The following is a 17,280-nucleotide window of genomic DNA, read 5'->3' as shown; positions in this document are numbered from 1 at the left end:
AGGTAACAACAGAGGTTGAGAGTGTCAAGGGGGGTGAAGTTGGGAGTGGGGCAGGGAAGGAGCAAAATGGATTGCCCCAGAGCATGGTCTGGTCACAGTTTTAAATCCATAATTCTGATTTTACAATAAATCTGGGCTCTGTTTCTATTTGTGTGTGTATATAGGAATGTGTGTTTCTGTACCAATAATTCTGGGGCTTAAGTTATGAGATTTCCACTTCTGATGAGTAGCATTCTGAGCTCCAGTGAAACAAATGGTGATTCTCAAGCACAGGAAATGTGCTGTGCTGTGCTAAGCTGCTTCAGTTGTGTCTGACTTTGCGACCCCAAGGACTGTAGCCCGCCAGGCTCCTCTGTCCATGGGATTCTCCAGACAAGAATACTGGAGTGGGTAGCCATTTCCTCCTCCAGGCACAGGAAATGGTCAAATCCATCTCTTCCGGACAGAACCGAGTCCTTTCAAAGACAATGATTGTGGACTTTGGAAAGAAGACCACTTTGATTTCTCCCTACTTTACACCAGAGACACTAAATAGCAACAAATGGCAAGATAGTATTACTTCCTATGATTCATCTCAAGTTCTCATATCTTTGAGCCACAAACACTGTGGTCATCCAACATTTCTTTAAGATCCTTGGCACCAAGCCCCTCTGGTCAGGGAATGAAGACGTCCTTTTTCCTTTCAGGCTCCCACAACTCTGGAAACAGTGCTCCGAGTTGATCCCATTGTAGGCTGCCAGCTCACAGCCTTTGGCTCCTGGCCTCACTCCTCAGGAATGCCTTTCATCAGCCAGCACCTCTGGGCCTCCCTGAGGCCCCCAAGGCATTCTACTCAGGGTGGAGACACATCACCATGAGGCATCAAGCACTTCTGGACGTAGGCCAAAGATTTTCTGGTTGATGTTCCAGGATTTTCTACACCATGTCTCATTTTCCTAAAGCGATCAAAACAATGGTTCCTCTTTGGTGCCCTGTCGTAATATATAGCTCATACTTGCCCTCTCTTGTCATGAATCAAATCTCCTGCCTCTGCTCTTTGCCTTCATCTTTTGTTTTCCCCACTGGCCCTCGATTGGGTTCCCAGGCCTGGCACTGGATGAGGCTCAGGTCTTCCCTCACTCTCCTCCTCATTTCTCAGAGAAGCTCCCAACAGTTGGAAACAACTGGCTTTTAATTTTTAAAATTAAAGAAACTAAACAGAGGAGGTGATGTCTGTTAAAACACCTATGGAACCAGAAAGGGCTGGCCGAATGCTCCTCAGGGGCAGCTGTGAAGGAGCGGTGGGAGCAAAGGCTCTGGCATTTGACACACCTGGGCTCCACTCCCAGCTCTGCTATTTAGCCCTGGGCAGGTCACTTGACTTCCTGTGGGCCTCTTTCCTCCACCGTTAATGGTGGGAGTTATACTTCATGAGGTAGTAGCAGTCGGGGAGGAGCAGAGAAAGGAATTGTGCAAAAGCCCTTTATAGAGAGTAAAGGGGCCATTACTGCTACCTCTCAGGACAGACTGTCAACAGACCCCTTACTCCCTTAGAGATCAAGGGTCACAGTGAAATGAACAGTCCACATGGTACACCTGAAACTAATATGCTATAGTAAAGTCAACTATACCTCAACGATTTTTTTAAAGAGTTCAGAAATAAATCTATACATCAACAGTCAACTGAGTTGTGACAGGGGTCCTTGCAGGAGCCCCACAGAGCCTAGCAGGTGGTCGCCAGTCACTCTGTGCCTCAGGGTGCTTGGCTGTCCACGTCTCAGAGCTCACAGAAAATTCAGAGAACCCTGAACACCCATCGGATGTCCCATCTCAACTTGCCAACCCCAACCAGAAGCTTCTCTTCGTCTGTCCCCTGGGGAAAACTCTACTTGGTGCTCCATGGTGACCTAAATGGGAAGGAAATCCAAAAAAAGAGGGGATATATGTATATGTATAGCTGATTCACTTTGCTGCACAGTAGAAAGTAACATAACCTCGTAAAGCAACTATACTCCAATACAAGTTTTAAAGAAAAGGATAATGTGCATTCTTTTCTCCAAAGAAGCTCCAACCCAGAAACAGCTTTTCTGAAGACTCTCTCATGCCGAAGTTCCATCAGGCTCGAACTGAGAGGACAGCCTTCTCCCTCCAAGCCGCCCCCACCCTAGCCCCATGCCTCCACCAAGCTTAGGGCTTGAGCTCTCCTGACTGGGAGAAGGGGTGTGGAAATAATAAATGCGTGTATGCGTGTGTGCTGTCACAACTGCTCTTCGCGACCCCATGACCTGTAGCCCTCCAGGCTCCTCTGTCCATGGCATTCTCCAGGCAAGAATACCGGAGTGGGTTGCCGTGCCCTCCTCCAAGGGATCTTCCCAGCCCAGGGATCGAATTTGCGTTTCTTGCATCTTCTGCCTTGGCAGGTGGATTCTTTACCACTGAACCACCCAGGGAAGCCTCATGTATGAGAGAGGGAGGGGAGAAAGACAGACAGGAGCTGGATAGGAGCAGGGAAGACTTTCTCTGGCCATAGGGTCAACAGCAGAAACACTCAATACTACCAGTCAGCCCAGTTCTGCTGGGAACTTGTTGCCACAAACTACAGTTTTTTCTCTTCCGTGGTCCTTTTCCACCTTTCAGTTCCCATTATTCATCCTTTTGACAATCCAGGCCCAAACTACAAACTGATTTTAAGCCTCCTGTTCCTCAGCCACCCCGCAAATGGGACAGAAACAGCCAAGGGCCTAGGGGTTATCTGTGTCATTTCTGGGGTCAAAGGAAGCCCTTTTAAGACACAAAATAATTTCCTAGACATGGGTGGGAGACTCCTTTAAAGCAACCCTACTCAACCTTGGGGCTTCCCTGGTGACTCAGCAGTAAAGACTCCGTAGGCAATGCAAGAGATGCACAGGAGACGTGGCTTTGATCCCATGGGTTGGGAAGATCCTCTGGAAAAGAGGATGGCAACCCACTCCAGTATTCTTGCCTGGAGAGGAACCTGGCGGGCTACAGTCCATGGAGTCGCAAAAAGTCAGACACAGCTGAGTGACAGAGCATGCACGCAGTGTAGCCACAGACTGGAATCACCAGGAGGGCTTTTTTAAAAGTACTGCTGCCTGAGCTTCAATTTAGACCCATTAAATTGGCATTATGGAGGAGTGGCCCAGGCCGGCAGGTTTTGCTGCCGTCTATGGGGTCGTACAGAGTCGGACTTGACTGAAGGGACTTAGCAGCAGCAGCAGGTGATTGTATTCTAATAGGAGGCCAGGTTGACAACCAGAGCTCTAAAGCTATTATCTCCATAATTAGAGATCAAGGTTTATTAAATAAACAAACAAAAGCTTTGAAATGCTTTAAAAGCAAAAGAGGGAAGGCCCCCAGGACTGTGGAGGACTTCCTGGGTGCTGAGCCCTGAGGTGCACATTCACACCCACGTGAATATGGACAAGCAGCTCAGCCTGAGGCTGGGCTTTCACTTTCACTCTTTCTGGAGAAACTGCAGGAGGAAATTCCTGGGGAGGGAAAAACAGCCGTACTTCTTACCTGTAGCTAAAAACGTCTTTCCTTCTGGCTCTCCCAAAGTCTGTAACAGGAAAAACTACCCCAAAAGATTTTCTACTAAAAGTGTGTGTGGGTTGAGTGGGGGTAATGACAGGCTATGTTTACATAACCAGCATGAACCCCACCTGTCCCCAGAATGTGCATCAAAAACACAGGCAATGTCTCATGTTAACAAGACAAGTTTGCAGGCTGAGGACAAGACCTGGCTCCTTTGGCTTAAGATGTTTGAAGGCAGCTACATTTTTTTTCCTTTGGCTGTGCCACATGCCATGTGGTTTGTGGAACCTCACTTCCCGGACCAGGGATTGAACCGGCGTCCTGGGCAGTGAAAGCTTGGAGTCCTAATCACTGGACCGCCAGAAAATCCCGCCCTCCCCGCCCCCTCTAAGGCAGCTACATTCTTGAAGCAATGGTTTCTGTTCCTCCCTTCAAAACGTGGGTCCCCATAGCACCACCCGCTGAGCCTTGCCCCACCCTTTACAGGAAGAGGGGCCTCTGTGGAAATTCGAAGTCACTTCCTTTCTTACCATGTCCTTAAAGCCCCCCAGGACAGCGGCAGTGATGATGCCCAGGAAGAGGCCAACGATGTTGAGGATGGTGGCAGACCAGAGCAGGTGGTAGAGGTGGATGATATCCTGGCAGCTGCTGACGTCGATGTACTCGTAGTAGCCACCGGTGATCTCTACCCGGCTGGAAGGGGAGAAGGGCACCCAGTCAGTCACCAGGGAGCAGGCTGTCCCCCAGGGCTTTGGCTACCACACAGCCCAGTGAAAAGACAGGGGGCCACGTGGGACACTATCATAACAGACATGGAAGCCAAGAATGCACTTGGGGATCAAGAGAGTATAATGAATCAAAGTGTCACTGCTGTTTATCTCCCTCCCCCAAACCCCTCCTATCTGCCAGAGAAATACTTGTTACCATAGCTAATGTTAATCCTAAATGACAGTTATTAATACCTGCTGTGTGCAGGCACGGAGCTAAGCATTTTACAGACATGGATTCATCACATCTGTGCTACTATGGCAGCTCCTAGTCAACAGGTGTCTATTAAAATTAAGTTAAAAATTCAGTTCTTCCGTCTCACTAGGCACAGGTTAAATGCTCAACAGCCACACTTTTAAGGGTCATGCTAGTGGCTGGTTACTATACTGGACAGAGCATTTCTGTCATCACAGAAAGTTCTATTAGGCAGCACTGTGAATCCTTACAATATTTATGACATAAGTATTAGCCCCCATTCCCATTTTACAGATGAAGAAACTGAAGCACAGAGAGGTTAGGAACTTCCTCAAATTGTAAGCAGTAGAGCTGGGATCTGAATTCAGGCTTCAGTGATTTCAGTATTTCCTTTCTCAAAACAAAATGAAATGCCAGCAAACAACGTCCCAATAAAGTACTAAAGCTGAGTTCCTGCACAAAATCTGAATAGTGCCTCCTCAGAGAGACCTTCCCTGACCACTCTGTCCAAAGATAATCCCCCATCCAGCCTCATCATTCTCTAGCCCACTACTTTCTATGTACTGAATTGTGTCCCCCTCTGAAACTCATATATTGAAACCCTAACTCCCAAAGTGACTGTATTTGGAGAAGGGCTTTTTAGGAGATAATAAATTAAGGTTAGATCATAAGGTCTAAGGTACAGGATACTGTTAAGTGCTCAGTTGTGTCTGACTCTTTGCAACCCCATGAACTGTAGCCCACCAGGTTCCTCTGTTCATGGAATTCTCCAGGCAAGAATACTGGAGTGGGTTGCCGTTCCCTTCTCCAGGGGATTTTCCTGAGCCAGGGATCAAATCTGAGTCTCTTGCATCTCCTGCATTGGCAGGCGGGTTCTTTACTACTAGCGCCACCTGGGAAGCCCCTAAGGTCTAAGGGTGGGGTCCTAATCCGATGGGATTGGAGGCTTTTACAAAAAGAGGAAGAGAAATCTCTCCACACATTTGTACACACTGAGGAAAGGTGTTACCTGTTAAATTAATTAAACAAAAGTTCCTGTCTTTCTGGACATTGCAAATTAGTTTACAACTTGGCCACTGGAATCAATAACGAATCTCAAACACTGTGATTCTTAAACTTACAACCAAACACCCTGGCATCAGGATGGTTGTTACACACGACTCTCCTGCTATAAGAACACCAAAAATGACCAAAACAAAATTAAAGGTTAACCTCCAAAATGAATCAGGGAGAGATTATTCACACAAGACTTTTAAACTTTACAGATGAATTATCTTAGAATTCTGTAAAACCAGTGTATCTCTAAAGAATTGAAACCAGTGTGGTTATGGGACAGCCTGTGTCAAAATCATCTGTGTTTGTATGTCTGTGTGCCAGCCTGTGTGTGTCAGTGTGTTATTCGTGGGTGTCTCTGTGCGTCTCTGTGTGTGTGCATGCATCTTTGAGAAAGACTTGGTTAAACATGCAGACTCTGAGGCCCCGCCACTGGGATTTGTGTTAACTGAGTTCATTGATCTTTGAGACCCAGTGTGTTAAACAGTAAGCTTCCACAGTGGAATTTTAACAGTGTTTCAATTCATCAGAATTTGAACTGGATTTCAGGATTTGGGGGAACATAGCTGGACACCACCTGGAAGCATACACTGAGTGCCTCCTATTAGTGGACACAGTACTCAGGCCTGGGGATGGGACAAGGAAGATACACAGATGACTTACTGCTCAAAAAGGCACTGCTTTACAAGGATGCTCCCCTTTACAGGGGAGCCCTGTGTGTAATGTTGAGTGTAGGGTTGTAGGGATGCAGGGGAGGTTTGAGAATCAGCTTCTGACTTCTACCAAGTTATCTTTGAAAGTAGTGAAGTGCTTACATCCTAATACACCAACGGCAGGCTGGTAACACCTGTGGATATATAGATAGGCAGTACAGTCAACAGACTCTGGAGTCAGACTGCACTTGAACTGTGGCTCTGTCACTTATTTGCTGTCTGACCATGAGCAACTTTCTTAACCTCTCTGAGCCTGGGGAATTTCACAAGTGAATGCACGAAGTAGTATTCCAGCACAATATAAGTACTCTAGCAGTACTCTCATTCCATAGTTCATCAGGCACTCTATCTATCAGATCTAGGCCCTTAAATCTATTTCTCACTTCTACTGTATAATCATAAGGGATTTGATTTAGGTCATACCTGAATGGTCTAGCGGTTTTCCCTACTTTCTTCAATTTGACTCTGAATTTGGCAATGAGGAGTTCATGATCTGAGCCACAGTCAGCTCCTGGTCTTGTTTTTGCTGACTGTATAGAGCTTCTCCATCTTTGGCTGCAAAGAATATAATCAGTCTGATTTTGGTGTTGACCATCTGGTGATGTCCATGTGTAGAGTCTTCTCTTGTGTTGTTGGAAGAGGGTGTTTGCTATGACCAGTGCATTTTCTTGGCAAAACTCTATTCGTCTTTGCCCTGCTTCATTCCGCATTCCTAGGCCACATTAGCCTGTTACTCCAGGTCTTTCTTGACTTCCTACTTTTGCATTCCAGTCCCCTATAATGAAAAGGACATCTTTTGGGGGTGTTAGTTCTAAAAGATCTTGTAGGTCTTCATAAAACCGTTCAACTTCAGTTTCTTCAGCGTTACTGGTTGGGGCATAGACTTGGATAACTGTGATATTGAATGGTTTGCCTTGGAAACGAACAGAGATCATTCTGTCATTTTTGAGATTGCATCCACTACTGCATTTCGGACTCTTCTGTTGACCATGATGGCTACTCCATTTCTTCTGAGGGATTCCTGCCCATAGTAGTAGATATAATGGTCATCTGAGTTAAATTCACCCATTCCAGTCCATTTTAGTTCGCTGATTCCTAGAATGCCGACGTTCACCCTTGCCATCTCTTGTTTGACCACTTCCAATTTGCCTTGATTCATGGACCTGACATTCCAGGTTCCTATGCAATATTGCTCTTTACAGCATCGGACCTTGCTTCTATCACCAGTCACATCCACAACTGGGTATTGTTTTTGCTTTGGCTCCATCCCTTCATTCTTTCTGGAGTTATTTCTCCACTGATCTCCAGTAGCATATTGGGCACCTAATGACCTGGGGAGTTCCTCTTTTGGTATCGTATCATTTTGCCTTTTCCTACTGTTCATGGGGTTCTCAAGGCCAGAATACCGAAGTGGCTTGCCATTCCCTTCTCCAGTGGACCACATTCTGTCAGGCCTCTTCACCATGACCCGCCCGTCTTGGATTGCCCTGCAGGCATGGCTTGGTTTCATTGAGTTAGACAAGGCTGTGGTCCTAGAGTGATTAGATGACATTGTACAGGAGACAGGGATCAAGACCATCCCCATGGAAAAGAAATGCAAAAAAGCAAAATGGCTGTCTGAGGAGGCCTTACAAATAGCTGTGAAAAGAAGAGAGGCGAAAAGCAAAGGAGAAAAGGAAAGATATAAGCATCTGAATGCAGAGTTCCAAAGAATAGCAAGAAGAGAAAAGAAAGCCTTCCTCAGCGATCAATGCAAAGAAATAGAGGAAAACAACAGAATGGGAAAGACTAGAGATCTCTTCAAGAAAAGTAGAGATACCAAGGGAACATTTCATGCAAAGATGGGCTCGATAAAGGACAGAAATGGTCTGGACCTAACAGAAGCAGAAGATATTAAGAAGAGGTGGCAAGAATACACGGAAGAACTGTACAAAAAAGATCTTCACCACCCAGATAATCATGATGATGTGATCACTAATCTAGAGCCAGACATCTTGGAAAGTGAAGTCACTTGGGCCTTAGAAAGCATCACTATGAACAAAGCTAGTGGAGGTGATGGAATTCCAATAGAGCTGTTTCAAATCCTGAAAGATGATGCTGTGAAAGTGCTGCACTCAATATGCCAGCAAGTTTGGAACTCAGCAGTGGCCACAGGACTGGAAAAGGTCAGTTTTCATTCCAATTCCAAAGAAAGGAAATGCAAAAGAAAGCTCAAACTACCGCACAATTGCACTCATCTCACATGCTAGTAAAGTAATGCTCAAAATTCTCCAAGCCAGGCTTCAGCAATACGTGAACCGTGAACTTCCTGATGTTCAAGCTGGTTTTAGAAAAGGCAGAGGAACCAGAGATCAAATTGCCAATATCCGCTGGATCATGGAAAAAGCAAGAGAGTTCCAGAAAAACATCTATTTCTGCTTTATTGACTATGCCAAAGCCTTTGACTGTGTGGATCCCAATAAACTGTGGAAAATTCTTCAAGAGATGGGAATACCAGACCACCTGACTTGCCTCTTGAGAAATCTGTATGCAGGTCAGGAAGCAACAGTTAGAACTGGACATGGAACAACAGACTGGTTCCAAATAGGAAAAGGAGTACATCAAGGCTGTATATTGTCACCCTGCTTATTTAACTTCTATGCCGAGTACATCATGACAAACTCTGGACTGGAAGAAATACAAGCTGGAATCAAGATTGCCGGGAGAAATATCAATAACCTCAGATATGCAGATGACACCACCCTTATGGCAGAAAGTGAAGAGGAGCTAAAAAGCCTCTTGATGAAAGTGAAAGAGGAGAGTGAAAAAGTTGGCTTAAAGCTCAACATTCAGAAAACGAAGATCATGGCATCCGGTCCCATCAGTTCATGGGAAATAGATGGGGAAACAGTGTCAGACTTTATTTTGGGGGGGCTCCAAAATCACTGCAGATGGTGACTGCAGCCATGAAATTAAAAGACGCTTACTCCTTGGAAGAAAAGTTATGACCAACCTAGATAGTATATTCAAAAGCAGAGACATTACTTTGCTGACTAAGGTCCGTCTACTCAAGGCTATGGTTTTTCCTGTGGTCATGTATGGATGTGAGAGTTGGACTGTGAAGAAGGCTGAGTGCCGAAGAATTGATGCTTTTGAACTGTGGTGTTGGAGAAGACTCTTGAGAGTCCCTTGGACTGCAAGGAGATCCATTCAGTCCATTCTGAAGGAGATCAACCCTGGGATTTCTTTGGAAGGAATGATGCTAAAGCTGAAGCTCCGGTACTTTGGCCACCTCATGTGAAGAGTTGACTCATTGGAAAAGACTCTGATGCTGGGAGGGATTGGGGGCAGGAGGAGAAGGGGATGAACCAGGATGAGATGGCTGGATGGCATCACTGACTTGATGGACGTGAGTCTGAGTGAACTCCGGGAGATGGTGATGGACAGGGAGGCCTGGCGTGCTGTGATTCATGGGGTCGCAAAGAGTCGGACACGACTGAGCGACTGAACGGAACTGAACTGAACTGAGCAGTACTCTCCCACCTGAACACGTAGCTCTTTTTTTTGCCTTCTAAGAGCCAGCCTCTGGCAAAATGATTCAAACCCCTGAATTGTGTTCTTAAAAGCAGTGATGCTTTAAGGACACAGACCACAACATGGGGCTTGGTTAGTAGTTCGTTGAGAAATATTCAATAATTGTAGAGAATATATGTTTGGTTTCAGTTTGAGTGGGTTCAGCAGCTACTATGTTATTTTTACAGAGCCATGAAGCAAAAGAACATTAATACTAGATCAGGTTAAGGGTTTAGGAAATTAATGTGGTTTGTTTCTGTTTGAGATTCATGATTCCATTTGGTTCAGTCTCCGGGCAGAACTTCCTCTGAAATTTCTTCTTTTGTATTCTCACAGCTCCCACCCTCAAACCTTCATGACTGCAAAGTCTCCTGCCAGAGCCCACCACAGCCTGCTTCAGCTTCCTAACACATTTAAAATACTAAGTCATTCAGCTAATCAAAACCCTTCCACAGCTCTCCATTACCTTCAGGAAAATGTGCCCCAATTCCTCAGTCTGCCATGATCCAACTCCAAAATGGAATCCACACTCCAGCCAGGCTGGTCCTCAGAAGCACCAAACTAGCCAAGTGGGGTAGTTATTTCAGACCTTTGTTCAGATTTCTCCCCCTGCATGGGAGGTACTGCCTTCTGTTCTCAGCCTGTCCTGGTCTCTTCCGCTGCACAAAGCTTCCACACACTCATCTCATTCTTCAAGGACTCCAGTGTCCATTCATCACCTTTCTCCCTGGGCTCCCACAGCCTCAGTCTGTTCTTAGTTCAGCACTTTGCATATATCAGTAATGCAGCTATTCATTTGATCCGACGTTTACCCGGAGCCTAATCAGAGCTGAAGCTGCAACCAAGGCCAAGGTGGACATGATAGCTCCATTTAAATTCTAACCTCTGGAGGGCAAGGTTATCACTTACACTTCTGTTGTATCTCCCTCACTGCCTCCGAGCTCAGTGAGAGAATTGTTGTGGGTCATCGACAGATACTTGGGGAGCAAGTAATTGAGTTCAAAGACAGATCATTGCATTGATCATAAGACTGATTACCTAATCTGGGCTTTCACCCACTTGCTCTTAACTTGCTGGGTATATCTGGAGAAACAGATAACCTCTCTTCGTTTCAGTCCCCACTCAACAAATTAGGAGGCGCCGGATCTTGGATAAAGCCAAAGGGCATCCTTCTGCTCTTCCATAAGGGCCTGGAACTATTGACCAACTCCCCATGTACAGATAGAGGCTGTGCACCACCTCTGGACACATTTCTCCACCTCCCCATGATCCCCTGGTAAACTCAGTTCCTTAAGGGCAAAATGTTATTTTATCAATACGTATTCTTCTAGAACAGTCCCTGGCACATAGTAGGAGCTCAAGAAAAAGTTCACCAAAGGGAGGAACAGATGAAAGCGAGCTATCGTCTTTCATCTTATTACCAGTGGCGGCAGTTCATAAACCACCCCCATTTCCTTTCGCTTCCTGTAGGTTACACGACAAAAACCAGTGATATTGACTTGACCTCTCCAAAGCCAAGGGAAGGCTAGAAGACAGCCGCTGAGGAGCTGCATCCTAAAGAAACCACCTTCCTGCACAGGGTGAAATGGAATCATCTAGGTTTGGTGTTAAAACCTTACTGCCCCTGACGTCAAAGGTCTGTGGCTTCAAGGGGACAGTAGAGATTCTGTTTCCATAGCGCCCTACAAATGACTGCCTGATGTTTTTGTTCCCACTTTTTTTTTCTTGGCCTCCTTTCCAGGAAATGGACTGGAGGAGCTGGCAATTGATTAAAAATAGGCTTCGTGTGAGGAAAACAAATATGCACTCGGCAAAATTAAAGTCTCCGAGCCTTAGAAGGCTTGCAGCTAGCTATATTTAGGCCTGGAGGTTAGGTCTCCTTCGAGCTGGCTGGGAAAAGCCTCAGGTCAAGGAAAATCTTTTCCTTCTATTGTAGGATCATCGCCTCTGAAGTCTCACAGCCTTGGTTTCTGATTGCATGGGACGGTTTCCTGATGAAAAGCTCAGTAAGTGCTTTCCTGGTGGCTTTGCCCTTGGAATCTCAACGTTACAGACCTGGGCAAGGACTTGATGGCCGCCTGAAGCTGGTCTCCAGACATCAGGTGGGTGAGCAGTGTTTCCAGCTCAAAGGTCTTTAGGAGCAGTACCCACACCCCGCACCCCCACTGTCCACCCATAGCCCTCTTAGTTGCCTGGTCCAATACTTTATATTCCTGGCAAAAAGGGTGTTCCTCTTTTTGATCCTTTCCAATACATGTCACTCCCTTGTCATCAGGTTTTTTAATCGAGCCCAGTCCTGTGCTGGGGCCTGAAGATACAGATAAGATGAAGTCATGTTTGTTGCCTTTAGGGAGCCCAGAGTTTTAGCAGAGCTCCTCATAAAATTTCTTTAGGGCCTTGAAGACAACCCTGGTATAACTTGCTTTAAGCAAGTCAGTGATTATGAAGTTCAGATTGACAGGAAGATAAATTGGGCTTGAGTCTCCACTTTAAAAAAAGTTCACCTAAGGGCTCAGCTAAATGGAAATTAAAGTAGGATTTAGTTTACTCAGACCTTTTTCAGAAACACACCTAATTGCAGAGAGAAAGGTGTGCCCGCGAGGAATCACTTGTCAGCCCTCCCAGCCGGCCTCTTCTTACCTCCTGGGATCTCAGGAGGCCTGGGAAGGGAAAAGGAGAGGGGAGAGGAGACCTGGCCAGAGGACAGGTTGTCCAAAGGAGGGAAGAGGTAAAAAGAGAGGGGTGGACTGAGCAGGGGGAGGGAGGCAGATAAGGGGAGGCAAGAGGAAAGATAGTAAAATAACCCCAAATCCCCTAGGACCTATTTTACATTTCTTTGATCATTTTTGGAAGGATGGGCTCAGGAAGTACAATTAAAGTCAGCTCTCCATCACCGCTAAGGAGGGAAGTCCTTTTCAAGTGTTAGTTATTATTACAACATGAATAATTGAACCTCCCAGATAATCCCCAAACCTCATTTGAGTCTTTCAGTTTCTCTGCCTCCACTGCCAAATCTTTTAACAAAATGAGACCAGTGCTAGCAGAGAAAGTAAACGGGCTGGGGTGAATCTCTCTTCTCCTCCTACTCCCCTTCCCCCTCCCCTGCCTCTGGTCTGTCAGGTCTTAATCCTCAAAGTGAAGAAACTGGTCCCCCAATACCAAGAGTAAGGCGTGTGAGTGAGGAGGAGTGCATCCATCTGACCCCTCTGGATCTAGCTCCATCCTTCTGCCAACTCCTCCCTTCCTCCCTTCCCCTCCTCAGCCCCCTTGCACTGAGAGCTGGAAGAAAACATGTGCATGACATGCAGGGCCATTTACTTATGTTCTGCATCACACGTTCACACACTCCTGTCTACTCCACCTTCCAAATTCCTCTTACAAGTACTCCCTACTTTCCACCATCCCCACAACAACTTCATCTAGGCTCCATTCCCTTTGGCCTGGACTCTGGTAGTGGCTCCCTCGCTGCCTCTGGTCTCTAGCCACTCAAATCCATCTGCCATGCTGTACCCTTCAGTGGCTCCCAGTTGCTTACAGGGTCAAGTCCCAAAGCATTCCTATGGTCTAGTGTGTGACTAGGGCTCTACTCCTCACCTCCTGCTACCTTGTAAAACCACCCCCACCCCACAACTGCTGGGAAGACCCTCCCCATCTCCACCCTTAGTTTAAGTTTCCTCCTAACTTCCACCTTATCCTTTAAGTCTCAGCTCCCACATCCCCTCCTCCTTGACACGCCTCCTCCCCAACCCCCCAGCAACTCTGGCTTCCAGTTTTTTTGCGCTGAGAGGTTCCCCAGTCCCTCCCCAGATCCCCACCACACGTCTCACACTAGACTGTAATCAATGGCTCATAAGTCTGTCGTCCCTGCTGGCCTACAAGCTCCTCAGCAGGACTCTGTATTTCTGGCACCTAAATGTGTTTTGAAAGAGAATAGACGATGTTTGAACATTGAACGGTAGAGCACCAGAGCGGTTGTAGCAGAAGTAGCACCACCAAGCCTGCTTCTGCCTCAGGGCCTTTGCACTTGCTGTTCTGTTTGCTTGGGATACTCTTTTCCTCAAGTATCTACTTGCTTGGCCCTCTGGCATCATTCAGATCTCTTCACAAATTTCACCTCCTCAAAGAGCTCTTCCCTGGCTCCTTTTATCCATCATGGTACTCACACTCCCCACTTTGAAACTATCTACCTACCTTTCCTGCTTCATTTTTTTCAGGGCTCTGATTGACACCTGGCATGTTACATATTCATGTGTTCATTGACTGTCTTCCCTAATAAAATCTAAGTTCCATGAGGGCAAGGATTTTTTTTTTTTGCTGCTGAATCTCCAACATCTGGAACAAAGCCAGGCACAGAGAAAATGCTCAATAACTGTTTGTTGAATGTTGTTGAACTTGGACTTAGAACTGGGTGTGAACCCTCCCTTTACCACTGTCAAATTCTGTGTGACCTTGGACTAGTTGTCTGTTTCCTCTGAGCCTCAGTCTTATCATCTGTAAAATGGGAAGAATAGTTGTACATAAATCATGGGTAAGAATGAAATGAGATCAGCACTTTGAAAGTACTTACTTAGCATGCTGCCTGGCACAGAGACGGCAGGTAACACCTGTCAGCTGAAATCCGTGGACTACCAATGTCTTCTGCTTCTCTGATCCCTACCATGCGCCCTTCCCCCACCCAGTCCTTCTCATGCCCATGGTGGTCACACCATCAGGGGCTTGGCACTCACTTGCCGCAGTTGTAGAGGTCACAGCAGAAGCAGGTGTTGCCCCGGATGCGAGGTGTGCAGAATCCACGGCTGAGGTGAGGGCAGTTCACCTGCGGACACACAGCAGTGAGTGGGTGAGCTGGCGTTGGATGGGAGCAGGACCCTCTGCGATCGGCAGTGTGAGCTAGTGAACTGATGGGAGACGGCAAGGATGGCTGTGAAATGAACACACCAAAGCACAGCCGGAATGGGGCTGGGCGGGCAGCTGGCTGATCTCGTGCATGAGGCAAGTCACTGTGGAGCTGGGCTCACATCCAGACTCAGCCACAGCCCTCAGCACCCCATCCCTGGAAGGTGGAGATGGAGAGGAGGAAGGACAGATGGAAGGGCAGACAGAAGAACAAATGGACAGTAGGAAATGAGGCTACGAGGGGGAATCGGGGTACAGGAGGAAAGAGGACCACACTGGGGAAGGAAGACAGAGGAGCGGTCACATGCACTCTGAAGTACACTAGTACCTCTCGAGCTGCCTGCGTAAGGTTCCTCATAACCCTCGCGGAAGGAGAATTTTTGGTTGAGGAACTTATGACCTTATACAGGAAAAATAGGGTTAGGGGGACCAGGGTTACAAGTGAACCTACGGAAATCATCATTCATATTTTTACAGTCACCAAGGTAACACGAGAATGCGATCATGATGAAATCAAGAGAATTAACAATGACATTTTATACATCTCGAGTTTGCCCACAAAAGAGGAAAAATTAACTTCCATTTACCATTTCTTGTTTGTGAGAAATCTTCCAGGGTTCCCCCCCACCCCCGCAATACAGGTGCAACGAAGTGCTTGTAAATGTGTTTTGCTGTGTTATAGAGAATATGAGTGGTAAACAGGCAGTTTTTCTATATTGGGTCCTTCATCCAAAAGTTCAAGCCTTTCTGACACACTGTCGGCACGCACATCTTTCTACTCCTTTCTAACCCGAGAATAGTTAGGAAAAAAAAGGTGAATTGCTGATCGGGGAAGGAAAATGGGGCAAGTAAGTGGCAAAGTCACCATGTAAGTACTTGCCCTAACGCCTTGGGAGCAGGTCCATAGCTTTGCCGGCCTCTCCAGGCACCATTCACACTGGATTTTAGAGAGAACAGCTTCCCCTGATGCCGATCCATTTTATGGAATGCAGTCACCACTTTACACCCACTTCTCACCCTTTTCCAACAATCACAAGTGTACCATTTTTCTAGCTATTCTCAGAGTGGGGGGTGACTCTCAATTTGAGGTTAATAGAGAACCAAACGGTCAATGTTGCTAGAAGCATACAGTACAGGTTCATGTTAAAGGGCTCTCTGGGTTGGGGAAGTGTGGTTGTGAGCTGAAATGAAAGCTCTCGAGAATGACCTGAAGCCTCACCTCACCTTACCGCCCACTGCCTCGGCTTCTCCATGAGGTGACAGTGACCCAAGGAGAGCTTTGTGGGGTGGGAGAGATACCACCTCACATGTCCACTCAAGCATCATCAGACTGGCCTCCTGAGGTTGTCATGAGACCAGGGGAGTCAGGGCCAGGCCGACAGCTGTCCCAGAGCCTCAAATTGAAGCAGGCTTCTCAATAACCTTCATTTGGCTCCTGACCGCCGCCCCCCCCCCCCGCCCCCGCATATGAGACTCAGGCTCTGCCTCCCGGGTCCAGGCCTTCTGCCTTGGAGGGCCTCCCACTTTACTTCCAGCTAGATGTCAAGTCCAGGCAGCTGAACCATCCTCTGCAGATGTGGGGAAGGACCTGCCCTGTGGCCTCTGTACTCTCCTCCGTCCCTCTCAGGGTCAAAGCCACACACAGAGAGGCTGCCTGCTGGGGCCAGAGGGGCAGCCTGTGACCACAGAACAAAGTGGATCTGATTAGGCCTCAGGACGCGATAACCTATGACCGTGGCCCCATTAGCACCTTGCCTTGAACTGAACCACTGAACAAATCAACTAAAGACACCTCACAGCAAGCTGCAGGCCTCGGGAAAAGAGTCAAAAAAAAAGGGGTCTAGGCAGAACAGGAGACTTTTCCCAAAGGTAAGACGGGTAACCGCATTCTGGCTCTTACCTCCTCAGCTTCCTTCTGAGATGTCTTGGGGACATAGTGGCACCGGTTAGCATAGAGGGGCTTCAGATCCTGGAAAGGGAAACAGCAAACCAAAAGGCTTTGGGCTTTGGAAAACAAAGCAGCAAGTGCTCTGATGGGTAAGAAAAGATTTGAACACACACACATCCCAGTGCAGGTAGTGTTGGGTTAATTTCTGTGAGGATCAGATAAAAATGTTCTAATAACTACTTTCTATTGGGCCACTTAGTTAATGAGAAATTAGGAAATTGATTGAGAAATGCATTTCTTAAAATTTCCATTCTGGTTTTCTTTTATTTCTAGTCTTTGTCTCTTTGCAAAGAATCCCCAGGGAACAGGAGTCAAAACTCCAGGTGATCACGACATGGCCCTCCGCAACGGAGGGAGGCCAGCTCCAACAATGAGGTCTCGTTATCACCTGAGGACAGGACCAGGGCAGGCTGAGGCATCCTCCCTGTTGTCATTGCCATAGCTTTTCCAGAAAGAAGAGCTCAGGAAGCAAATCCCAGGGGGATGGGCAGCCACGGAGCCCACACTAGGTTTTAACTCAACAGAACTATGAGCCATTTTCACTCAACTACACAGATTAGAAAAAGACAGTGAACTCCAAAAATACTGCTAAAGCCCAGGAAAAGTTGACTAGCCCTGCTG

At 46.9% G+C, this 17,280-nt stretch overlaps 1 protein-coding gene across 2 annotated transcripts in view; it reads right to left on the bottom strand.

Annotated features, from left to right (window-relative positions):
- Positions 1-17,280, bottom strand: part of TMEM255A (transmembrane protein 255A) — a 51,409-nt gene that overhangs the window by 11,973 nt on the left and 22,156 nt on the right. The window contains exons 5-8 of one of the 2 annotated variants that reach the window (XM_040265247.1): positions 16,612-16,680; positions 15,040-15,111; positions 14,543-14,631; positions 4,065-4,227 (exon numbers count right to left, since the gene is read on the bottom strand). In XM_040265247.1, coding sequence (XP_040121181.1) covers positions 4,065-4,227; positions 14,543-14,631; positions 15,040-15,111; positions 16,612-16,680 — 393 coding nt within the window. The remainder of the gene's footprint in view (positions 1-4,064; positions 4,228-14,542; positions 14,632-15,039; positions 15,112-16,611; positions 16,681-17,280) is intronic. The other variant, XM_040265246.1, reaches the window with a different exon arrangement.

This window comes from Oryx dammah, unplaced genomic scaffold (genome assembly GCF_014754425.2).
Source record: "Oryx dammah isolate SB20612 unplaced genomic scaffold, SCBI_Odam_1.1 HiC_scaffold_23, whole genome shotgun sequence".
NCBI classification, from domain to species: Eukaryota; Metazoa; Chordata; class Mammalia; order Artiodactyla; family Bovidae; genus Oryx; species Oryx dammah.
This window is presented reverse-complemented; position numbering and strand designations above follow the sequence as displayed.